This window comes from Pseudorasbora parva, chromosome 1 (assembly GCF_024679245.1).
Source record: "Pseudorasbora parva isolate DD20220531a chromosome 1, ASM2467924v1, whole genome shotgun sequence".
In the NCBI taxonomy this organism is placed as follows: Eukaryota; Metazoa; Chordata; class Actinopteri; order Cypriniformes; family Gobionidae; genus Pseudorasbora; species Pseudorasbora parva.
Genome location: NC_090172.1, coordinates 19,240,453 through 19,267,905, shown reverse-complemented (window position 1 = coordinate 19,267,905; position 27,453 = coordinate 19,240,453). Strand labels below are relative to the sequence as shown.

Below are 27,453 nucleotides of genomic sequence, written 5' to 3'. Positions count from 1 at the left end.
GCACCTGTTTGAACTCATTATCAGTATAAAATACACCTCTCCACAACCTTAAAAAGTCAAGACTCCAAACTCCACTATGGCCAAGACCAAAGAGCTGTCAAAGGACACCAAAAACAAAATTGTAGACCTGTACCAGGCTGGGAAGACTGTAAAGACGGCAAAGGGTAGGCAGCTTGGTGTCAAGAAATCAACAGTGGGGGCAATTTTTAGAAAATGGAAGACATAAAAGACCACTGATGATCTCCCTCGATCTGGGGTTCCACGCAAGATCTCACACTGTGGGTTCAAAATGATCACAAGAACGGTGATCAAAAATCCCAGAACAACACTGACCAAATGGACCAAAGTAACAAAGGCTACAATCAGTAACACTATGCTGCCAGGAACTCAAATCCTGCATGTCCAGTACAAACCAGTACATGTCCAGGCCCATCTGAAGTTTGCTAAAGAGCATTTGGATGATCCAGAGGAGGATTGAGAGAATGTCATATGGTCAGATGAAACCAAAATATAACGTTCTGGTAAAAACTCAACTTGTCGTGTTTGGATGAGAAAGAATGCTGAGTTGCACCTTACCTACTGTGAAGAATGGTGGTGGAAACATCATGCTTTAGGGTTGTTTGTTCTGCAAAGGGCCAAGGACGACTGATCCTTGTAAAGGAAATAATGAATGGAGCCATGTATCGTTAGATTTTGAGTAAAAAACCTTCCATCAGCAAGGTAGATGAAACGTAGCTGGTTCTTTCAGCATGACAATGATCCCAAACACACTGCCTGGGTAACAAAGGAGTGGCTTCATAAGAAGCATTTCAAGGTCCTGGAGTGGCCTAGCCAGTCTCCAGATCTCAACCCCATAGAAAATCTTGGGAGGGAGTTGAAAATCAGTGTTGCCCAGCGATAGCCCCAAAACATCACTGCTCTAGAGGAGATCTGCATGGAGGAATGGGCCAAACTACCAGCAACAGTATGTAAAAACCTTGTGGAGACTCACAGAAAACATTTGACCTCTATCATTGCCAACAAAGGGTATATAACAAAGTACTGAGATTAACTTTTGTTATTGACCAAATACTTATTTTCCACTATAATGTGGAAATAAATGATTTAAAAAAAAAAAAAAAATCAGACAATGTGATTTTCTGGATCTTTTTTTTTCTCATTCTGTCTCTCATAGTTGAAGTGTACCTATGATGAAAATGACAGGCCTCGCTCATCTTTTTAAGTGGGAGAACTTGCACAATTGGTGGCTGACTTAATACTTTTTTGCCCCACTGTATAAAAAAAACATTTCTTAAATATATACAGGCATGTGTGCAAATTTATATACATAATAATTATGCACAGTACACACACATATTGTGTATAAAAAAAAACTTTTCTTTTGGATGCGGTTAATCGCGTTTAATTAATTTGACAGCACTAATATAAGTAAAATAGCATATCAGCCTGGCAATAAAAAATAAAAAATAAAATAATTTACTAGACAATGGCGATTCTATTGCAAAGGTGTGCGTAGAGGGTTGTAACATGAGATTTTGAAAGATAGGATAAGAATCCTAAATCAAGTTAAGATTTGCTTCTGTAAAACGAAATTGTGAAAATTTTAACTTATCATAAGTTACATTTAAGTTAAGACCTAAGATATAAAGTTTCTGTAATACGCCCTCTGGTCCTTAACTTCCAAACAGTTTGGCAAAGGAGGTTACAAGTGTAAGACTGAAAAAACTAGTATATGCCGAAATGTCTGAATGAAGAACAAAGACTCTCTGAGAAAATAAGGAAATTAACATCTGAACTGTTCGCCCAATAAGTAACAAACTAAATCTATCACATTTTGTGAATACAGTTAAAATTACCATTGTGCCGCCATGCAGATTAGTCTTTAAATAGACTAAATCAAGCAAATAGGCATTTGTAATCTCAAAAGATGAGTGAATGTGCTTGCATCAGCCTGAACCACAGTCTTTTTCATATTCAAATGTATTGACGCGATGCAATCTAAAACTTCTTCAGAATTCAAACAGAGATTAGGTGATGCACTCAGCATGTTCCTTCAGTGTTAACAACAACAGAGTCGCCCATTGGCTTTAAGCCTGACCATTGTTGTGCACGTGGTGAACATGATGGTGCAGCAATGATTGCCTTTTGAAGAAAAGAACACAAATGAGCTGTTCCACAGACTCTTCAGGAACCAGAAATAATATTATTTAATTTATATTGTTTTTAATATAATATAATTGTATTATAAATCAAAACATAATATACATTGTATTATAATTGCCAAGCAGGGCATTAGGAGAAAGATCAAATTATATATGGATTGTTACATTTGATTTCATTCTAATTTAATCTGAAATTATGGACTTTAGTAGATTACGTTGTATCCATTCGTTACCGCAAATCTGCGTCAGGTTAGAAACGGACTAAAACTACTTTTGAGTGGAGCATTGGGGCACGCCAATTGAGATTTTAGAGCTCCGTCTAACGCTTAGCATTAGTTCAAGTGTACTTAGATTGTGAAGGCTAAAAAGGGAATTTCCGTTTAGGACAACAATGTTGCTCGACCAACCTAAATAGGGTGAGCCTTACCTCTGTTTAAAGTAAAGTTACTCTAGCTAAGTGTACATGGGAAACCATGACACGATCATACCAAAACTATTAGAGAAAGTATCGGTCGACTTATAGCTATAGTAGTGCTCGTGACCTCTGACTAGAGATAACATTGCTTTAATTTAAGTGTACACAGTCTATGGGGACGAAACAAAATACTTTTAGAATGAGTGAGCATGTGGGCAACCCTCTAAATAGTATAGTCAATTACCTCTGTCTACATGACTAAGACTGGCGAGTTTGTGATCGTGGGCCCGCATAATAAATGGCCAGTGCGAGGACCCTAAGCGACGGCGAGAACCGAATAAACAAGTCCAATAAGAGAAAAGAGTTAAATAGATTAATCAAACACGTACTCAAATGTATAAATTATTAAAAATCTTTGGAAACCTTTTAGTTTATGGAGTCAGATAAAATATTGAGGTAATGCATATAGAAATGTATTGGATTTTAATCTTGTGTTGCATTGGGTTAATTCCCAGTGCCAAAAGGGAGGGGTTGTGCTGTTATCTTTTGCCTTTACAAGAACACAGCTATATGTGTGGCACTGATAATAGCAAACCAATTCACCCTTCACCACAGAAGTACCTCAATTTTTTTACAGGTCACAGAGACCTCAAATAATCAAATGTGTGTGCGACACCGTAAAACAAAATTCAAAACAGACAACACCAAAACAGGTGAATCAATTTCTGCCCACAGATCTGACTGTAAAGAGAGCAACTGGAAATAAAGCCATGGGAACCAACCCATCGGAATTCATGACAGTATGAGCGATAAAAGCTCTGATTAATCCAGAAAAATTCTCCAGCAGAACTGGGGTTTCTAATGCTCACAGCAGACTGTGAAGGCTCGACTGTAAGAACAGTTTTAAGGTGTCACACACTGTACTAAAACAACAGCAACAATTCAGACCTGGCCGATGAAACTCTGTTTCATGTGACAGCCAGGATGAAAATTGCAACAGGCATAATAGTGCCATTCAAATAAGTCCACATCTGACTGAAGCTGTTGATAATGTCAGAATTAACTGTGATTCTCTTTGCATTATTTCTGTCTCAGGTTGACAACTGCAATTCCTTGGAGGATGGACACCAGGATGGGGCTAACACCCCCATCAGAGCCAGAACAATGGAATTGTTAGAACAACCTGGAATGATGGAGATGGGTGCGAAAACACTTAATGGGGTCATTCACACTTCACAAAATGTATACCTCCCAGTGTAGCACTGGAACTAAATTTTGCAACACAGATTGTTATTGATAAGACTCCACCCATCTCCACACAGAACACACACCTCCTTCACTACACCCTCATTTCACCTGAAACAGATCAAATCTATCCAGGTTGTACACTACACATAAAAGATGGCATAGAGTCCAAAAGTGTTACCTCACTAAAGATAAATTGTCCATCTTTTCACAACAACAGATCCAAATAGCTTCACACACACAGGATAGTAGAGTTGGTCACATGATGACAGTATCACAAAGACACACATAGCAAACGCTATTCACAACATCCTCATGGGAAAACACTGTATTACACATGTGCAAGGCTAATCACAAATTGATGAGGCAAATTCTAAAGCAGAAAGACAGACCTGCTATGGAAATTCAAAATTTTTAAACTTTCTGATTGTTATTGATGTGGTTGGAAAGTCAGAGGGCCCCTGATTTGTCAACACATCACTAATAACAGAAATATTATCAAAGTAGATAAAGCTGAAGTGTGAGCACTTCAATCAATTTACAAAAATTAAAATTTGATCCTGTAATCGATTTTGATGTAGCCTGCCTGCTGCACTCACACTCACACTCACACTCACACTCACACTCACACTCACACACAGTGACAAGGAATACACAATCTCCATTATTGAATGACTAAACTTATTTAGATCTGCCTTAATTGCATTGGAAGATTCCTGAACAAACACAGTGATTATATATATATATATGTATATCTTCATAATTGTGATTGAATATTGAATATTATTGATGATGTTATTATTATATGCATATCATCTATTTAAATATATAAACTGCACTGACTTTTTGCTACATTTCCTTAGGTAATCCAGACAAGGAATACTTATATTCCGCTGTCACTTTATCACAGTGATAGTGAAGAATTAGGTGATTAAATACCACCCCACCAATTATGACCTTAAAAAAAAAACACTTGAGAGAAGGTGTACCAATCGCACTGCTGACATGAACCCACATTGTTTTTTATTTTTGTTTTCTTGCATTGTATGTTCTTATGCATTTCTCTATGGCTTTAAGTTCATCAGTGTTCAGTCGTTAAGTGGACATTAAGACTCTTTTCAGGTGTCAACTACGGAGAAGCCTTCCACCTATTGAAATCTACCCAGTGAACCACACCATTGGAGGTGTGAGGATTACACAAGGAGAGTCAGATTATCGGGAAGGCGCAGAAGCAGAAGCTTCCCCATGAAGAAGTGACACGTTAACTGAACATTCACCAAGGTCCGAGCTGAACTACAGGTAGAACACCTGAACACATTCACCCACCAGCTGAAACTCAAGCTACACAAACCTGGCGAGACGGTGTCCTGCAGGTGAACAAAGAGCCTTCCGAAGGGCTCTGCAGCTGCTAAGACAATTTCTTCATCTCAAGGATTGAACCAACGTCTAACCAACGTCTAACAGTGATCCCATAGGACCACCAGAGTTTGACCCATTGGGATCAAGAGGTGGAACTGTAAGACTGAAAAAACTAGTATATGCCGAAATGTCTGAATGAAGAACAAAGACTCTCTGAGAAAATAAGGAAATTAACATCTGAACTGTCCCTCACACACCACTGGAGACACAAGTCTCACCTCACTATCAGCTAATCTACATCTTTCCCTATTGACTCCCTCTCCCCCAATTCATTCCCTCTCTCATGCTGAGATCACTGAAAATGCATCCAGAATCTCTATATTACAACGTCAATCCACACGATCGAGTATCATATGTGTTTGATATCGTTTGAAATGTCTCAGTGCGACTGGTACAAATATCTCAACTCCACAGAAGTAAACTAGAACATCATGAATGTTTTAAGGGTTTAAAGATATCTTTCCTTGGTGTATGGTGGGTGTGGCTTTCAGCCATTTGGCCTTTACATCAATACAAGTCTTGATCAATGCAAATTCCCATTGTGCACTCGTGTTTACATTTGAAAGAGTTTGTGCATTTGTTTCTGGGTATTTAAGGAAATGTTGCAAAGAGCTCAGGGCTTGACACTTTAAACCGGTCAGCCCGTAATGCTGGATGTCTTAAGATAGCCAGCATTATGTAATTTTCAGAAGTCAGGTATACATTTCATTCTTTACTTCAGAGTATTTGATGTTATATATGGATTACCTTTGAATTGACTATGTAATTGGCTTTATACATGTACCTGACTGTTAAATAAATTGTTACACTTTTGATTGATTCTGACTTGCTCTGGAATTATTCAGGTTGGGTATAATTTCAACAATGGGTTAAACGGAATAATTAAATGTGTAGTTAAACTATTAAAAATGAATGACCAAATAACCAATTGGCATTCTAACCTAAATTCTAAATTATAATTAAATGGAGTCAGATTAACGAGGAATTGGAATAAAATCCCCTTTTCCCCGCTGAAAAGACGAACGCGCAGCGAACTTCACCCGCCGATCGTTAGCCTCCATTGGGACGATTTGGGCGGCCTTACACAAGCCCTGGATGATACAATACTGTTCAGAACCAACCACCCATGCAAATGTTGTCAAGCACCAGTATCAACAAAAACATCAGAAGTAAAAACAGTAGCACTGAGTGACAGAAAATGCAAATTATTGGCCCACAGGAAACCTTATTTTTACTAGCAGAATCAACAAAAGTCTTTTCCACATTAATCAGGTGTTTTTTTATGTTTGAAATGTGACAGTGTGGTATTTTCTTCCAAAACAATGCTTTCAGAAAAAAAAAAAAAAAAAGAAAAGAAAAAAAGCCAACATGCAAACATAACTATATATGCAATTGATTTTGGAGCCTTCTCTGGCCATCAGAATGCATGTAACCCTGCTTGTTTTATTCAGAAAAGTTAGCATACTACATTTTACATACATGCTTTCTTTACAAACTAGACTCCAAACCAGATCTGTAAACAACTTAAATGTCTTGAGCAAAAAAAAGCAAAACTCAATTACTGAACATTCCAATAATAACAGGTCTGATGAACATCAAGCAAAAATATATTTTTGTTGTTGTTGAAGAAATTATTGCTCCGATTGTTAGTCATCAAAGTGGATGTGCTTGCTTGCTTCCTTGGTCCGAGCAATGATGATTTTCTCAGCTTTAGATATGAGCTATGAAATACACAAATATGTGATGCTGATTAAATAAAACAGTTACTTTATTTCTACTTAAAATCTGTTTAGCTCTGTGAATGCCTTTATTTTAACTGTAAAAGATTGTAGTAGTAATTTGTTACCTTTTCTGTTCCACGCTTTTTTTCTCTAGGACTGTTCAGCTTTGCTTGCCGGTCCACCAAAATCTTTTGCCAGTACCTCTGCTCATGGTCACCTTTCAATCAATTACAGAATTTAATTTTACCTCATCTTCAAAAATTATTGTTTTAAAGAAGGGAAAAAGAAAAAAATTATATATTTTTTTAAGAAGGACCTATATATGTGTGTGTGTGTGTGTGTGTGTGTGTGTGTGTGTGAGAGAGAGCCTGTTTATGTGGTTTATGAGGACACAAATTTGTATAACTATATGGGTATTACACTGGCATTACACTATAAATGTGGTTTATGAGGACATATCAAATGTCCTCATAATTCAAATGGCCTTAAAAACATACTAAATTATGTTTTTTTTAGAAAGTAAAAATGCAGAATGTTTCCTGTGATGGGTAGGTTTAGGGGCAGGGGCAGTGTAAGGGGATAGAAAATACGGTCTTTACAGTATAAAAACCATTACGCCTATGGAGAGTCCCTGTAAACCACATAGACCAACATGTGTGTGTGTGTGTGTGTGTCTATATATATATATATATATATATATATATATATATATATATATATATATATATATATATATATATATATATATATATATATATATATATATATATATACATACACATACATACGTACATACATACAGGTCCTTCTCAAAAAATTAGCAAAAAGTTCATTATTTTCCATAATGTAATGATAAAAAATTAAACTTTCATATATTTTAGATTCATTGCATACCAACTGAAATATTTCAGGTCTTTTATTGTTTTAATACTTTTGGCATACAGCTCATGAAAACCCAAAAATCTAAAAAAATTTGCATATCTCATCCGACCAATGAAAGAAAAGTGTTTTAATACAAAAAAAGTCAACCTTCAAATAATTATGTTCAGTTATGCACTCAATACTTGGTTTCCGGTGAATACTTGGCACCTTGATTTCCGAATGACATGCAAAATTTGATCCGGAAAAAGTACTTTGGACCACTGAGCAACAGTCCAGTGCTGCTTCTCTATAGCCCAAAAGTGGCTTGACCTGGGGAATGCAGAACCTGTCTTCCTCAGGGTCCGGTCACCTCTTCTCGTTGTGCAGCGTTTTTTGCCACACTTTTTCCTTCCCACAGACTTCCCACTGAGGTGCCTTGATACAGCACTCTGGGAACAGCCTCTTCGTTCAGAAATGCTTTCTGTGTCTTACCCTCTCGCTTGAGGGTGTCAATGATGGCCTTCTGGACAGCAGTCATTTCGGCAGTCTTACCCATGATTGCTAGCCTAGAAATCTAGACGCACCCTAGCGGCAGCAAATTTAATTTGCCCGCAAGTGTCGTCTAGGCACTCTCAATACCATTCTGAGCTGTGTTCCTCAAAATCTGGACGGCCCAATCACATCATGTATAGAGTCGGCGGGCGGGGCCATAATGACGACGGACGAGTTGCGTTTGCATGCTTCTAGTTAACACAGAAACTGCGAATCAGCTTTGACCGCGACTCTGGAAGACTTGGAGTTAAGCTTTTCTCTGAGAAAAGAACAAAGAACGGCACTAAAGTCATTCTTAAAAAGGGAAGATGTGTTCGGAGTTTAGCCGACCGGATACGGCGAATGTTTAATCTATCAGCGAGCTCTGTTTAACCTTCGTTGCTCTGGTTGGTGTAGCGCTATCCTATCGCGTGCAGAGGGAGTTTGAAAGACAACCGTTTATCCCGCCCCTCGGATTGAGATTGTCTATGGTGAGTTTCCAGACCAAACATCTTGATGTGGGTCTGGCTTGTCAGGCTACATGATTGCGGTTTTGAGTAATGAACCAGGCTGAGAGTTTTTAAAAGCCTCAGGAATCTTTTGCAGGTGTTTAGAGTTAATTAGTTGATTCAGATGATTAGGTTGATAGCTCGCTTAGAGAACCTTTTCATGATATGCTAATTTTTTGAGATTTTTGAGGAATTTTGGGTTTTCATGAGCTGTATGCCAAAATCATCAGTATTAAAACAATTAAAGACCTGAAATAGTTCAGTTGGTGTGCAATGAATCTAAAATATATGAAAGCTTAATTTTTATTTAAATTGATTTCTGTTTGAAATATTTCTTTCAGTTTATTTCAGCTCTGTTTGAGTGTGCCTGTGAGTCTACGCACCGATATAAGCAAATATCCAATCATATGCACAAAAGTTAAGGGGTGTTTAGCCACGCTTGAAATGCTAGTGTCAGAGAGCTATACCCATGGAACACTATAATTATTCACAATCACGAAATTTCATTATTTGCATGCATTTTAAAGCCTTGCCGGTTAAACATTTAATTTGAGTGCTTATGCACTGTTTTACATGCACTGACCATGACACTGAACTAAAAGCCTGTCAAACACATGTGATTACTGGACTAAGTAGTCTTACTGCGCTAATACTGTCAAATGCACACAAGGTTAGCATATAAAAACACAGTCGGTTATGTCAAACGTGAAAGTAAAATCGCGTGTGTCTGTATATGAGATGGCAGCAGGACTTAAATAAAATAAAAACGTCCTTAAAGGGACAGTTCACCTCTAAAAGTATGTTAATAAAAAAACAAAAGACAGAAAAAGTCACTCACTGCTCTTGAATACACTAGGAATGGGTAACAAGGGGTTTTTAAGTAAAGTTTTTCCAAGTCTTTTAAGTAAAATTAAGAAAGCAATAAAAATATTTTCTCCTTAACCTCCTGTTCCTGTCGCCTAAGAATAGAATAGCAAAAAAACTGAACCGTAAACCGTGGTTAAAAACCGAGGTATGTATTGAACCGTGGACTAACTGTATTGTTACATCCCTAATATATATAAGAAAATAATCCTTCTAACCTGAGAGTAGTTCAAGGTTCCAGTTGTATTTTTTCTGAAATTCTGATTGGGCTGTGATGACTGTCTGTGCATCTTCAGGGCTCTTGAAGCGAACATGACCCTCTGCATCTCCATCAAGAATGTCAACATAAGCCACAGCAGACACCTCAGACAGCAAATCCTGCACATATGAAAAGGAACGGCTTATAAATGACATTAGTTGTTTCCTGTCCAGTTCGGTTAACTCAATAGTGTGTCAGTAACTTTAGTTGTAGCTTCTCCTATGACATCCAAGATTGCACCAGTCTGTTTTTTTGTTTGTGCAAGTCTATTGAACTGTTTTTGTTTGTGACTATTATTTATGCATCTATCAACACAAAGTGACATCATTAATTACATATGATCGTCAATTTAGTTTTTCATCATTCATACCATAGCTGTGGATTACTGGCATGAGGGTTCTGATCAGGCATGAAAACGATTCAGGGGTGAAAAAGGTGAGAAGGATATTACACCTCTAGGGGGGTCCGGGGGCATGTTCCCCTGGAAGAAAAATGTAAATATTCCAAAAATGATTATTGCCTCCTTACTAAGTAAGTTGCAAGACCTGTGTGAAGTTGGCCCCCCCACAAGCTCCAAATTCCCGCCAAATACTCTCAATCATTTGTGCTTCGTTTGTGCCGGTAAACGTTTTGTTTGTGCTGCGTCCGTTTTAAAATATTGGACTTTAAATTATAGACGATGACCACCTTCTGAAATGGTTTACTTCAGCGATTAGCATATTGCTTTGTATCAGTAGATACCCTCAAGTATATTCAAATGATTGTGCTTTCCCCCTCATATCCCCCTGAGACGAGATTTATGCATTTTATTTTTGGAAAAATTCCTTGAATTTTTGGCCAAAGAATACAGCCAGCAGAGGGAGCTATTTCCATATGTTCGCAACCTGTCCATGGGGGATGGGAGATTACACTTACAGCTCAGCTCAGCTGCAGGCATTCATAAATGGAGCTATGCTAAACAATGTAAGTGTTTTAACTTCTCAAATAAATTTCTATGAAATTTAAGCTGGCAAAGGCATGAACTGAAAACGCGCCAGACTGAACACGCGTTTTGAATGTATATGCCGCGAGCGTGGTCTCGATTACCTCAGCTCTCATCATCAGAGCTTATCAGCTCATTAATGATGTTAAATGTAATCAGACTCCTGAAGCGTTAGTGCTGTGACGCTCGCGCGGCAACTCACTCATTATATTGAACAGACACATTCAGTGTTTAATTGCAGTGTCTTCTCCAACTCAGTCATAGTAATCCAGTAGCGGGGCTTTAGGAGTGGCCTCGTAGGGCAGCGAAGCATTCTGGGAATTGTTGTCTTTCATTCCCATGAGACAAAAATACATTTTCTGTCTCTTCTCAGTCTAGAAGGCACCAAATTCAAAAATAATTTCACATTTCTACTACATTAATGACCCAGTTTAAATACAGATTCATCTTCCCAGCGCTGAAGTACCCCTTTAATAGGCCTATTTTCGCATGGATAGGCATCCTGAAATGCCCTTCAACTGTCCCATCATGCAGAATAAGAGTTCTTCTGATGTACTGCTCTGCAAGTTAGTTACAGTAATGTTTCTTCATTCAGACTGTTGCATATAGGCTATTTCTTGCCAATATAAAAGAGCACACTTCTCTTGTCCACGGAGTCGTTGGCAGAATCCCTTCCATTGTTTCCTGATAACAGCAATAATAACTTAAATTAAAGCTGCGAGCAGCAATGACGGGCCCAAACCGGTGGCACTGCCACCCCGGTGGCATTAGCTTAACTTTGCACAGCAGGCAACAGGCATTTAATATGGGAAAAAATTAAAGGACTTTGTCAAAGTCATTTGAATTCACCTCATTAACTGCAGCAACTTGTGCTGCTATGACCAGGAACCACAACACTCACATCTATAAGATTGCATTTTATTCATTAATTTTATGTCAGATGATGTCAAATATCAATTTCAAATGAGTGCAGAATACCGTCCAAATGCCGATGTTGTATTATCCTTACACTTGTCTTTATAGCCCCGTTTCCACCAAAATTACCCGGAACAATTTGTACCAGGAACTTTTTTACAGGAACTTTTCTCCCCCCCAGACCTGCAGCTGTCTGCGTTTCGACCGCGATAAAGTTCCGAGAAGATTAGGCAAATTAGTCCGGTGATGTAGGACTGCACGCGACCGCTCCTCCAAGCCAGTGACGGACAAGGGCTGTCACTTTTCGATATGCATTCGAAGATGACGTGAAATATCTGTAATCGAACTATAAATAAACTATCCGGTTTTTAAAGTGCCATGTAGCGCAATTTTTTTTTTACTGTCGGTGCGTTTACATGGAGCACTGTAATCAGTTTAAAAGTCCAATCTGAAGGAAAATGCTCCATATAAACACCTGATCAATCGTAATAAAAATGCCCAAACTGAATGAAATTGTAATCGTTTTGAGATGGGTGGATAAACCTTTTCCAGAATCGATCAAACGAAACATTTCACCATGTAAATGACCTGACCGGATTACTTTTGAGTGTGCGTCCTTATGTGATGTTACACAGCCCGCGCCTTCACCACTGAAGAGCACACATCGCGCTCATGCACCAAGCATGACAAGAGAGCAAAATACATTTTACTGAGGGATAAACTTTTTATTTCATAAGACGTTACGAAGATAATGTTGGAATAATGACACTGTCCCTACGCCTATGTAAGCAAACAATCATTAACTACTTCAACTGCGCCTGACATTAGAATTAATTTTTTCTGAGATGATTATTACACTTTACAACAAATGAATAGCTTTTATAAAACCGTATAAGTCCTGGTGGCCGTTGAGAGTTGCTATGGCATCCGTAAACACATTCCAGCTGCTGGAGATGACGGCGTTGTAGATAATTGAATATATTCGAATGAATGTATATGAATGTGTGAATGAATGAATGTATGCTTGATATTTTAATTCTGTTCGAATTAGATTTTTTTTCAAAAATGACAGCCCGGACAGTAATCATTTTTGTGTGTACCGATTGAAAGATTTAGTGAACTGTTTACATGAGACGTTATCTAAACTGATCTGGTGTTTACATGTGATGACTTTCACTCGCAATCATTTTGTCACATAAGCAGTTTGTCTGCCACATCAAAAATGTCAACGCTGTTTTCTCCAGCAGCTATGTGTTAACTGAAGCCATAGCAACTCTTAGCGGCCACCAGGACTAATACAGTATTATATTCTAAGCTATTTATTTGTTTAAATAATCATCTGAGAAAAAAAATAATCTTCTGTCAGGCGCAGTTAAAGTAAAAACTGCCTGTGGCAATATACGCTGTGTCATTACTCCAACATTATCTTCATAACTTACGAAATAAAAAGTTAACCCCTCAGAAAAATTAACTTTCCTCTCTTGTCAACATGAGCGCCGCGTGTAAGACTGATTATTACTGAACGTAGACCGAACCTCGCAAAAGACTTTTAAAAATGCCGAGTTGAAATAAAATGCTGCATCAGCTCAACCAGTCAGCATGTTCAGCGCCCAAGTCCCGCCCTCGAAAGTTCCTGAACTTTGAAAAAGTACTACCTCGCGAGCAGGGCCGTTTGGAGGGGGAAATATTTACCCGGAACTTCATTTAGACCCTGGTTCCTGCGGTCTAAACACACGAAGTACCACCCAAAGTTCCTGATTCCTGGGTAAAGTTCCTGTGGTGGAAACGGGGCTTATGTGTTTTTGACCTACCGTAGCTTCTGTTTGTTCACCAATCTTACGCAGCAAACAGCCTGCTTGTTTTTATTTCAATGTGTGGCATTACATTTGAAAAAAAAAAAAAAAAAAAAAAAAAATCCAAATCACAGAAACCGCAACAATGATTTTAATATCAGTGACAGGTAAGAGTAATATGCATGCATGCAAGTTAATTATAAACAGCCACTTTTAAAAAATCAAGTGAAATTTACTTTTTTAATGCATTTGAATTCTATTAATAAACAATTAGTTTAAAGACGTGCCAGACGTGATCTGTGCAAACACAGCACATGACCTTCTTTAAAGGTGCACTATGCAACTTTTCGTCCAATGGAGGGCGCCTATTCTAAACGGCTCGCGAGTACCGGGACTTTTATTATGACGGGACGGGACACAGTCGCAGCTATTTTTATCATATCAGATACATTTAAGGGGCCAAGGGCTTCAGCCATCCATCCACTCTCTTACCTGAACTGAAATGAAGTAGTGGGCTGTACTTTCCACACGATTGACATCAGGTTCAAGTACGCCAGGTTGGCAGGTGGTTATGTTGTCCGCATACCGCCTCCCATGGCCGAGACTGGTATTACGATACCTGTCGGGCCGGGGCTAGTAATGCTACTGCTAATTAAGGTTGATATCTCTGCAGCACTATAACTTGACATTTTTTTAATGACATCATCGCCCTTATTTCTTCTCATTCTTTTGATGCGTGTAGGTCATTTTTTGGATATTTTTACCTCAATTTTTACACATGGCACCTTTAAAGCCCATGTTATAGAAAACCCACCCTGCTCTGAAAAAAATAATAAATTAGGTACAGTCTGAATGAATAAAAGAAATCCAAGATGTCAGGTGATAAAAATTATAACTCAAATTTAATTTGATATTGTGGCAAGGGGGGCGTGGTTCAGCGAGGTCTGCAGCGGGAGAGAGGGCCACGGGACGAGCGGTAAGTGAGTGGGTTGGACGCAGATTAATAACACCTGTCTCTTGTTCTAGTAATGAGCGCGGAGACAGGATAAAACACCAGCGGAACCGGAGACCGAGGAGAGAGAGAGTCGGACTGTTGTTGCGAGACCCTGAGATATCCGGAACCCGGAAGTGCGTGACCCGGAAGCGAAACTGAGTGTATACAGAGACAAACACACGCTGAAGCGTGCACGTTGTGATTTGAGTTATTGAGAAAATAAAGAGCATCAACAGTCCTGCCGACCCCCGTGTCCTCTTCCTTCCTCACTATATCGAACTTGTTACACTGGTGCCGAAACCCGGGAAGGAAGCAGGACAGAGCCGCCGCCATGACAACGCCCTCCGCCTCGCCATTTGCGGAGATCATCACCTCCCTCGCGGTCCTCCACCAGGAACATCATAAGGCGTTGCTGGACCTTCGGACTGAACAGGAGAGCCGCTTCGCGGCCATAGTCCAAGGCCAGCAAGAGGACCGCGAGCAGTTCCGGAGCTGGATGGACCGGGAGGTTCGCGCCGAGGCCGCTGGGCGGGCCAGCGCACCGGTGCACGTGCCCCTACAGAAGATGGGGCCGGAAGACGACCCCGAGGCCTTCGTGGATCTCTTCCAAAAAGCCGCGGAGGCCTGCGGGTGGCCCCGGGCACAGTGGCCGGTGCGCCTCATCCCTCTTCTATCAGGCGAAGCCCAGGCGGCCGCGCAACATCTACCGGTTGCGAACCTCCTGGACTACGACGATCTGAAGCGGGCCATACTTCAGCGGGTCGGCCGGACCCCAGAACAACACCGCCAGCGTTTCCGCTCCCTGGAGTGGGGCGAGTCCGGTCGACCCTTCGCATTGGCCCAACAGCTCCGGGACGAGTGCCGCAGATGGCTGCTGGCCGGCGGCAGCGACGTGGACCATGTCGTCGATCTGGTGGTGCTGGAGCAGTTTATCACTCGGCTCCCCAGGAAGACCGCCGAGTGGGTCCAGTGCCACCGGCCCACGTCGCTGGAGACGGCCATCAATTTGGCGGAGGACCACCTGGTGGCGTGCCCGGGGGTCGGCGCACCCCCACTAACTTCTCCCTCTCTCTCTCCCCCTTCTCTCTCTCTCTCTCGACCTGTCCCTCTCCCCAGGTCCCGCCCTCCAGGCCCTCCTCGCGTTCCCCCCAGAGGCCGGGGTGGGATGGGCCTTGGACCGTCTGGGAGTTCGCGGGTCCCGCCCAGGGGGGCGGGGCCGCTGGGGACGGGTAGTGACTATGGATCCGGTTCCGCCCCCTATCCGCGCTCAGCCTCCAACCCACTCCCCGCCGCCGGGGCGGCGGGTAGGCCTGGGCTGGCCTGCTGGCGGTGCGGTGATCCGGATCATTTTGTGGACCGATGTCCGATGATGGACATCGGAACAATGATCCGGATCCCGGACGTCCAGCGGACCACCCCCGATCAAGCAGGAGAGTACCAAATTCCTGTAAGTATCAAGGGGGGTACATATCAGGCCTTGGTGGATTCAGGATGTAACCAAACCTCGATCCATCAAAGCCTGATTCAGCCTGGGGCGTTGGATACAAGCCGCGTGGTTAAGGTGCGGTGTGTGCACGGGGATGTGGTGGAATATCCGGTTGTCCCAGTCACGATACAGTTTAGGGGAAAAAAGCATAGTGTTGAGGTGGCGGTTAGTCCCCACCTCCGGCATCCGCTAATTCTGGGGACGAATTGGCCCGCCTTTTCGGCGTTATTGGGGTCGTTGTGCGCGGATGCCGCTTGGGAAAACAAGGCTAGGAACGGGGTGGTGCGAGTGCAGGCTGGCGAGGCTGATACGGGGCCCTTGGGAACGGCTTCAGAGGAACCGAGCGGGGTTGAGAGACTGATTCTCTCGGACCGCGATGACTTCCCTCTGGAGCAGTCTCAAGACGAGACGCTAAAACATGCGTTTCAACAGGTCCGCACTATCGACGGTCAGTCCCTCCAACCCGCATTGCCCGTCACGTATCCTTATTTTGCCATAATTAAAGATAGGTTGTATCGAGTGACCCAAGACGCTCAGACAAAAATGGATACAACCCAATTGTTAGTACCAAAGAACCGCCGGGAAATGCTTTTCCAGGCGGCTCATTCGAACCCGATGGCGGGCCACCTGGGACAGGCGGCCACGCTGAATCGTTTAATGACCCGATTCTTTTGGCCAGGCATTTATGACAATGTGCGCAGGTGGTGCGCGTCTTGTCCTGAATGTCAGTTGGTGAACCCACTGGCCGCCCCAAAAGCGCCATTGCGCCCTCTTCCATTGATGCAGGTCCCCTTCGAGAGAATTGCGATGGACCTCATCGGGCCATTAGAACGATCCGCACGCGGGCATCGTTTTGCGCTAGTTATCGTGGACTACGCAACACGATACCCGGAAGCAGTGGCTCTCCGCAACATCTCGGCGAAGAGTGTTGCGGACGCACTGTTTCGTTTAATCTCCCGGGTGGGGATTCCGAAAGAAATCCTCACTGATCAAGGCACGGCGTTTATGTCACGCACGTTAAGCGAATTGTACGGATTATTGGGCATTAAATCCATTCGAACCAGCGTCTATCACCCACAAACAGACGGTTTGGTCGAACGATTTAATCGCACTCTTAAATCCATGATCCGTAAATTCGTACAAGAAGACGCCAAAAATTGGGATCGGTGGTTAGAACCCCTCTTATTTGCTGTGCGCGAGGTCCCGCAAGCCTCCACGGGGTTTTCCCCCTTCGAGCTTCTCTACGGGCGTCAGCCACGGGGGGTGCTGGACGTCCTACGAGAAACTTGGGAGGAGGGGCCGTCGTTGGCCAAAAACGAAATTCAGTACGTCATGGACTTGCGAACAAAACTCCACACATTGGGGCGGCTATCTAGGGAGAATTTGTTGCAAGCCCAGGACCGCCAGAGCCGGTCATATAACAGGGGTACTAAACTGCGCAAATTCACACCGGGAGAGAAAGTGCTCGTTCTACTCCCAACCTCGAGCTCAAAATTAATGTCGAAGTGGCAGGGGCCGTTTGAGGTCGCACGACAGATAGGAGAGCTCGATTATGAAGTGATACGATCCGATAGGAACGGGGCACGTCAAATATACCACCTCAATCTGCTGAAAAAATGGAATGAGGTGGAATCGGTGTTGTTGGCAACGGTGATCGGGGGAGAGGATGATCTCGGGCCAGAGGCGAGCATTAAGGCGCAATCAGTCGCGCTGGCCCCTGGGGGAGACCACCTCTCACCGTTACAACTCGCTGATTTATCGAAGTTGCAAGCGGAGTTCGCTGACGTGTTCTCGCCCCTACCGGGACGTACCGACTTGATTCAGCACCATATCGAGACCGAGCCGGGCGTGGTAGTTCGCAGCCGGCCGTATCGCTTGCCTGAACACAAGAAAAAAGTAGTTCAGGACGAATTAGGCGCAATGCTCGACATGGGAGTAATCGAGGAGTCCAACAGTGACTGGGCGAGCCCGATAGTTTTGGTCCCCAAAACGGACGGCTCGGTCAGGTTCTGTGTGGACTACCGCAAGGTGAACGCTGTGTCGAAGTTCGACGCGTATCCAATGCCACGGGTTGACGAATTGCTTGATCGGTTAGGCTCGGCTCGATTTTATTCGACACTGGACTTAACAAAGGGCTATTGGCAGATCCCCTTGTCTCCATTGTCCAAAGAAAAAACAGCTTTCACCACGCCGTTCGGATTACACCAATTTGTCACGCTTCCTTTCGGCTTGTTCGGGGCGCCCGCAACCTTCCAGCGACTCATGGATAGGATTTTGCGTCCCCATGCTGCATATGCGGCTGCGTACCTAGATGACATAGTGATTTATAGTCACGACTGGCAGCGGCATATGCAGCATGTGAGGGCGGTCCTGAGGTCGCTGAGGAGAGCGGGGCTCACGGCCAATCCGAAGAAGTGTGCGATTGGGCGGGTGGAAGTAAGGTATCTGGGCTTCCACTTGGGTCATGGGCAGGTGCGTCCCCAAATTGATAAGACTGCCGCAATTGCAACCTGTCCGAGGCCCAAGACCAAAAAGGAGGTAAGACAGTTCTTGGGGCTGGCGGGATATTATAGACGGTTTATACCAAATTATTCGGACCTCACCAGCCCTTTGACTGATCTTACTAGAAAGGGGCTACCAGATACGGTCCAGTGGACGGAGCCGTGTCAACAGGCTTTTACCCAAGTAAAGGCTGCCCTATGTGGCGGGCCGCTGTTACACTCCCCTGACTTTTCTCTCCCTTTCTTGTTGCAGACTGACGCGTCGGACAGGGGGCTGGGCGCAGTCCTGGCCCAGGAGGTGGAGGGGGGAGAGCGGCCGGTGCTGTACATTAGCCGTAAGCTCTCCAAGAGAGAAGCTAAGTACAGCACCATAGAAAAGGAGTGTTTGGCCATCAGATGGGCCGTTCTCACCCTCCGCTATTACCTCCTGGGGCGGGAGTTCACTCTCTGTTCGGACCACGCTCCTCTCCAATGGCTCCACCGCATGAAGGATACCAACGCGCGGATCACCCGGTGGTATCTGGCTCTTCAGCCGTTTAAGTTCAAGGTGGTCCACAGGCCGGGTGCTCAGATGGCTGTGGCCGATTTCCTCTCCAGAAATGGGGGGGGGGGGGCTGCAGGCCGGACGGCTCCCCGGCCTGAGTCGGGCGGTGGGGGTATGTGGCAAGGGGGGCGTGGTTCAGCGAGGTCTGCAGCGGGAGAGAGGGCCACGGGACGAGCGGTAAGTGAGTGGGTTGGACGCAGATTAATAACACCTGTCTCTTGTTCTAGTAATGAGCGCGGAGACGGGATAAAACACCAGCGGAACCGGAGACCGAGGAGAGAGAGAGTCGGACTGTTGTTGCGAGACCCTGAGATATCCGGAACCCGGAAGTGCGTGACCCGGAAGCGAAACTGAGTGTATACAGAGACAAACACACGCTGAAGCGTGCACGTTGTGATTTGAGTTATTGAGAAAATAAAGAGCATCAACAGTCCTGCCGACCCCCGTGTCCTCTTCCTTCCTCACTATATCGAACTTGTTACAGATATATAGTGTCATAGTTTAATTTCAAATGTTGAGTTATCATTTACTGCAATAAGATTTTAAATCAATTAATTGTATTAGGATATAATAGGTCACTTATCAATTATGTACAAACGTATTTTTTGCAGCTGAAAATTTTGTAAGTTCAGAAGACCAGTATTTAATTAAAGATATAATATATTTTTTGTTGTTTTTTACTGATTTTTTACACTAAAGTGTTATTTATTTGTGATAGCCTATGATATGAAAGGTTTAAATTATGGCAATCAAGAGACAAGGTGACACACACACAGAGTGATCCTGAGAGAGGGAGAGTGAGGGGGGAGGGGAATGACAGACATAAAATCTAGTGGGAGAACATCTAGTGGGAGAACATCGTTTTTATTTCACTGTCTGAAAACACTGTTTTGCAATAACAACAATAGTTTTATCTTCAAAACAGTGTTCTCAAGGACATATCCAACCTTGTTACTAAATAAGGCTATACTCCCACTTTCTGGTATCTATACATAGGTAGCTCATTGGTTCTCATTTTTGTCCTTAAACAAAAGGCATTAATCTTCTTATTTTTAAGTTACACACACTACGTTTTTTGAAAGAGACACTCAAATGTGTTTTTTCTATTGTTAGTTTTTTTTTATATTTATATATTTTTTTATTGATAATTATTTGTATTAACACAATTATTAAACTAATTATATAAAAAAAATATTGTCAATGCCCTGCAAATGAACTGGTTTTTTCAAACCCAGAATAGTATATGTTTTATTCTTTAATGCAAGCCAAAGCACAGCAATGAGAGGTTATCTTTTTAGACAGAAGAGTGGCTCAACACACACACACACGCTGTAGTAAGCCCCCTCCACACACTCACGCTGACGCCTGGTTCACTATCGTTCTGGGGACTCGCTATAGACGTAATGTTTTTTATACTGTACAAACCATATATTCTGTCCCCCTTACACGTGTCCCCATGAGTCTGTGTGCATTCAGAGTGAAGTCCCCACCAGAATAGAAAAACATGCACACACACACACACACACAAACACACACACACATACACATACACATACACACACACACACCCTATATTTACTTCATGTTGTCCGAATTTGGAGGAGATTGAATGAATTTTGCACTAGGAGAACACTAGGAGAAATTCATAGCCCGTTTTCAGTTTTTTTTAATCTTCAAACCACATTATCTGACTTCCTGTTGGTCAGAGCTAATGACAGTAAATTAGAAAGTTGTCTCGCTTGAAAAGTACAATATATATTTAATATAATATATATGAAGTTTGAAGTAAATCGAGTGAAAGTAAGACAGTGATTCAAAACATTTTCAAAAAGTGACACACATCCTGCTGCCAGTTGGTGGCGCTATAACTTTGACTGAATATTGGTATGTAGATGTCAAACATCAACATTTGTGAGGCCGCCACGGACACACCCTTCAGGGAAAACTCAAGATCTTCACAATTTAACGCCACAAAGGCCTTTAGATTAGACTGTGCAAATATGATGTTGATATGATTAAATCTCCAGGAGGAGTTTGTTAAAGCACAACGTCTGGCAATGGCAAAAACTGCACCAAAGATAATTCAAAATATTTTACTTCCTGTTGGTTTTTCAGATTTGGCGCCCAGGGTCTTTATTGTAAGTATTGGGCTGTTAAATGCGTCTACCGAATTTTTATACTCATACATGAAATGTAGCGCGAATGACCACAAACCATTTTGCCACACCTAATTCTGAAACCCATATCAGATGTATATTTTCCCCACTTCTGATGAGTGTGCATAGTTTCATGAGTTTTCATGAGTGTTTAGGCCCTCAAAAATGTAATTAATTTGGGAGAAGAATGATGGACTGAGCAATTACAATAAGGTCCTCACACCTCAAGCCCTAAATATCTGACTTCCTGTTGGTCGGAGCTAATGACTGTAAATTAGAAAGTTGTCCGGCTCAAAGAGAACAATATATATACAGAGTTTGGTCAGAATGAGAATCCGAATGAGACGGATTGAGATGCTGCACAACTTTAAATTCTGACACGCGCTTGTCACCAAAAAGAGTTTTGTAGCGTCTGTGGTCTCTTACAATGAGGATCAAAGATGAGTCAATGTTGACGTGGGGGGGGGGGGGGGGGGGGGGGTAGCTTTTAGCCGCATATAAATTCGGGGCCCGATGCCAACGAGTCTGGGCAAGTGACACCTAAGACAGTTTTTATGACCCAGTCGAAATGAAACAGGCAGTGATCTGGTCACATGACTTGAACCCTGTCCCCCCCCTCTCACATTCTCCCAGACAGAGAGACTCCAAAGACTCTTCCAATACACACAGAACCACAAAAACACACCACTTTCCTTATGAAGCTTTAATTAAGACTATTCTAGACTGTATACGAGGTATCTTTGTGTGTATGCATGCTCCTTAGGTCATACCCACTTAATCATGATGTAGAAACAATGTAAGTTCATTTTAAATGCGTGTATTCCTGTGTAAGAATGTATCTCTGCTTTAATATCTCCCAGCCATAACGTGATTGATATCTAAATATTCCTATTTCTTTGCCTTACTCAACGATGCACAAAATGGGATTATGAAATGTATCATTAAAGGGGGAGTGAAACACTCAGTTTCAGTCAATCTCATGTCAATCTTGAGTACCTATAGAGTAGTATTGCATCCTTCATATCTCCGAAAAGTCTTTAGTTTTATCATATTTATAAAAGAAATATGGGCTGTACCGAGTCTTTCCGGAAAAAACCCAGCGCCTGGAGGCGTATCGTGTGGGCGGAGCTAAAGAATGACAAGCGCGCAAAGCGGTGACGTCCTCAAGCGTGGAGAAACCCATCTATCTCAGCTAATACAGATAATGATCCACAATCAAATCTGAGGCTGAAATAAATTGAACAGGAGAAACGGCAACATCAGGATGTCCGTCTCTGTGGTATGTACTGTATTTAGGGGCCTTTGTGTGCAGCTTATGAGGACATGATTCGGTTTATGGACTATTGTATGTGACCTTAGAGGTAGCAAGCAAAACGGTTTTGCACGTGAGAGTCAGAATAGTGTAACGTTATACAGAACAACAATGGAGTAACCGTTAGCGCATTTGAATGACGAAGCATGCGATCGTATCGTTTACTGATGTTTACTCATGCGACGGTAGCCAATAGCAGAGACATTTGAAGTTGATTTACTCACCGGCATCTTCCAAAGCAGGACCGCTCTGTCAAAAACACACTTCTTTGGTATGATTTGGTGAAGTCCTGTGACAGCAGTGACCGTGGAAATCCACTTTGCGACGCGACTGAAGCGATGCCTTGAAGCTTCCCGACATTTCTGCGTTCAAATCGGTTCAAATGCAGCGCTGCCTTCCCGGAATGCTGTGCTGAAGCGTTGAAGTCTCTCGACGTCACCCATAGGAATAAAGTGGAGCGCGGCGCGACATAAGTGTTCACGGACGACTGGATCTGCACCTGAGAGACTGTTTACAGCGTGCATTTCCTCTCTCTCCCTCTAGTCACGCGCGCGCGCACCCTTCCGGGAGAAGAGCCCGTACAGCCCATACAAGGACCTTCCGCTCTATTTAACGTCAAGTAGACCCATACTCGAAAAAAACTCGCCGAAACTTGTGAGAAACCGGAAGGAGTATTTTTAACACAGAAATACTCCATCAAACGTCCAACATTAGTTTTTGAAACTTTGTCTATGTTTAGGATGGGAATCCAAGTCTTTAAAGGTGTAAAAAGCTCAGTATGCATGAAACAGCATTTCACCCCCCCTTTAATATGTTTAGCAAACTTGGGAGTAAAACTGTACAAAATCAACACCCTTTACGACACCTCATAAACATGCAAAGCAGGTCGTAAACCGAGACAAAGAGAATATTTCCCGCTCAGAATTCACCCTCTGGATTGGGTAAACTAACCCAGAAGGGGCGTGGATTAATTGTCTTAAAAGACAAGTGGAAACATTTCTTAGCTCTCTCTTCCCTTGCTCTCATTGCTTCCCTACTAATCCATCAACTTACTATCCCCCCGAGGGCATTTCTTCAGGGAGAACGCAGCCCATTTCTAGAGCGACCAGCCGCTCCACAACGACCTTGGAAAGAACCGCCGGACACGCAGGACATTTGAACTCGGAACACGCACACACGCGAGAAGCCAAAACTAAAGCAAGTATTCTTATTTCTAAAATCCAAACTGCTGTTAAAAGGGTTGTGCTATTTCCCGTTGGGACAAGTTAACTCCGTTGAGATCTGTGTGATGAACTGAAGTGACGCTGTCTCTCCCTGTCTCTCCCTATCTCCCTCTCTATCTCTCTCTCTCTCTGTTTATCTCTCTAATTTTAGTCTATTCATTATTTTCGTTTATGTACCATATTCTTTCGTTTACTATCTATATTTCTACTCTCTTGATGCATATTTAGTGGGTACTTTCTGTGTGAATTGTAGTGTTATTTTTAGTCTGTGTTTATTAAACCTCCAAAAGACATTTAATGAGTTGAATCTGTTATTCTTCCACATACACGAAGTCAATGAAACTTACGACCTAACGTTACCTAACTGCTTATGCTACTATTTTAGTAAAGTAAACTGTACGACCATTTGAAATATTGATTTTGTCCTGATCAGTAAAGTTAATGTTTCTTATGCGCTCGTAAAGCAGTAATCCCTTATTGAGAATTGATTTGAAAGTCTATAACTAATTTGCAGGACAAACTTAGTAAGATCATTTCAAGCAATTCCGTAAAGGGTTACTTGTATTTAATTAAACATTTTTCCCTATCGGAAAATTTTAATACGTAATGAACGACTAGCAAATTATATTCATAAATTCATGAATATTGAATATTAAATCCCTTTTGAGTTAATTATTCCCAGAGACATTAAACTCACATAGTCGTTTTTGTTACAGTTTGTTCAAACAAAGAGTATGTTATTTTAAATAACATTATGTAGCCACTGCTCTTATCATTCCCACCTGCTATTTGAGGGAAAAACCTAGTGCTATGAACTCTTCTTCTTTTGCTGTTGCTTAATTTGAGGACTGTGCGTGCATAGAGGTGTCACCAGGTTTTTGCATAGTTTAGAGTGACAAATCGTACCAGCGTACTTTGAAGTCAAAATGCGTATTCGCTATGCAAATTGACGGGGATAAAGAGGTTCAAATACGCCCTTCAAATACGCCCAAATACGCTCTTTAACCAAGAAACACTTATTATTAAACACGTTAGATGCTTTATTTCCACTTTTCTAATATTTTCTCAATTATCATTGTAAATAGGTGCCTTTCTGATCTGATATGTGATGGGAAAAGGGAGTAGAGAGAGTGTGGCAAAAGGCAGATTCGAACCTCTGAAACTTGATGACGTGCCTTACTCCTACACTATAGCCACGGTTACGGATTTGACCCATTTCTCTGTCTTTATCCCCATCAAACAGATGCACAGTACATCAAAGAAGAACAGAAAGTGTCTGAATGAGTTTTTTTCTTTTCTCACGGGGTGAGTTTCCATAAACACAAAAGTTTGTTGTTTTGTGTTAATTCTAAGAACGCGTACACGTCCTCTCATTTTAGACCTTCCCATACATACCTATTGTTATTTACTGTCATTTTAATTGTAATCGCTAGCATCGTATCACTTGCCAAAAACCCCAATTACTATAATGGCTTTTAGATGATAATGATAATGTTAGCATCTGCCATCCTTTATTATTAACAGTATGCGTATAGTATATATTTTTCCCGTTGTCTGTCATTACTAGCAACCATGCAGCTTTACAGGGGGTATGGCTTATCTAAATGAGATGTAAATGAGCCCTATTGTCACTCCCAGCAGGTGAAAATAGGTGAGAAATGCACAATCTTTAGTGGCTGTTTTCTCTCGTGTAAACTTTTTTAAATGCCTACATTCAAATGGACACAATATTATCAGATTTCCATGCTCAAAATGCCCTAGAACTGACATCATATCATATCATATATCATATCATATATATAAAATATATAATTATATGATTACATGTTTATATATATATATATATATATATATATATATATATATATATATATATATATATATATATATATATATATATATATATATATATATATATAATTATATGATTACATGTTTATTTATATATATATATATATATATATATATATATATATATATATATATATATATATATATATATATATATATATATATATATATATATATATATATACACACATATATATATAGTGCTGGGCAACAATTAAAATGTTTAATCACGATTAATCGCAGTATTTGCAAAATTCAATAATGAATACAAAAGTGCTGCTATATGAACAAAAGTGCAATAACATATGGATTCCGAACACTTTAAACAAATAAGGTGCTTTTTACAGCAGTTAAAAGTTAGTAACAGTTACAATTTTTCTTGTAAATATTAACTTAAACATTTATTTAATCAAATTAAATTAAATTGGTGGCATACATATATTGATTCTGTAGTAATATTCTCATCAGTGTTCTGTCAGCTTTTACATAAGCCAACTTAAATCTGCATATTTGTGATATTCACCCCAGGGTGTTATTTAATTTTATAAAGGCCATGTTTTAAAATCGTATTAAATGTATGCATCATATTTCATGTTAAATTCTTACATTTGATTAATAAATTCAGTTATAATAGTAAAGACACTATAGGCTGTTGATGACACTATAGGCTGTTGAATATAGGCGCTATAGGCTGTTGATGACACTATAGGCTGTTGAATAAATTCAGTTATAATAGTAAAGACACTATAGGCTGTTGATGCTATATGACTCGACATCTGGGCTGGCATGCGCACCTGTTCACAGTTCACTGAATGTGAATTCTCTTTCAACGAATCTACACAATTCAGGTAGGTCACCTATTTTGGTTTCAAAACGGCGAATTTCGAAAAAATGTGAGGGACTTTTATGTCTGTCTAATGAACAACATTGTAGACATTGTAGTGCTCCTTGCATCTGTTTGCCTGCCGAAGCGTTTGTAGTAGAGCTCTGCTTTTGAATCTCTATTTGATACATTTTCGTTGTTTTGGTATACTGCTAAATATAACTTACTCATCACCATATATGTTTATTATTGCCTATCAAGTTAGATTTGACATCGCTAGCTTTTAATCAATCACTACCACAAGTTAGCTTTTCGCTAGCCTGGTAGCTTTCCATCTCGGCACCCGGGTTTCCCGTTTTCCTGAGTTCATTAGACAACTGTGGTGAGTTGGATTATGAAGTAGACTCCATCAAACTACTGTGGTAAGTTTTGGATTCATCAACAAATACGGTAAGCCATGACTTCTCCTGCCATTGTCACTAGCACTACATGCTACATGTTTAGTATACCCATCTTGTTTGGCGAACAGGACTTTACATGTGAGAAATGTAAGGAAATAATCAGGCTGACATAGATTTCAGAATTAGACACACACACCCAGACTTTATGTGAGGGTAGTGAGAATGTAACGGCTTTAGAAACAGATTTGGATGGGACTAGCTTAGTGAACTCTGTACATTGTTCGGTTCTGGCTGTAGTGGCCGTGCAGCAGGGCTGGGTGGCGATGAGAAAGCATAGTCTCGGATCAGAAAAACATTCTTCCGTTCCGATTAGAAAATCAAACAGGTTCTCCCCACTCAGTGACACACCCACTGAGGATCCTGTTGAAATTAATCCTGTTGACATCTGGAAAATACGACTCTACATGTATCTGCTACAGCTGTGAG

The 27,453-nt window shown here is 41.5% G+C and overlaps 1 protein-coding gene across 1 annotated transcript in view; it reads right to left on the bottom strand.

The window, feature by feature from the left end:
- Positions 1 to 6,505: 6,505 nt before the first annotated feature.
- Positions 6,506 to 27,453, bottom strand: part of larp7 (La ribonucleoprotein 7, transcriptional regulator) — a 44,603-nt gene continuing 23,655 nt past the window's right edge. The window contains exons 11-13 of the mRNA XM_067432265.1: positions 9,946 to 10,105; positions 7,088 to 7,179; positions 6,506 to 6,962 (exon numbers count right to left, since the gene is read on the bottom strand). Of these exons, the coding sequence (XP_067288366.1) occupies positions 6,888 to 6,962; positions 7,088 to 7,179; positions 9,946 to 10,105 (327 nt within the window). The 3' untranslated portion in view covers positions 6,506 to 6,887. The remainder of the gene's footprint in view (positions 6,963 to 7,087; positions 7,180 to 9,945; positions 10,106 to 27,453) is intronic.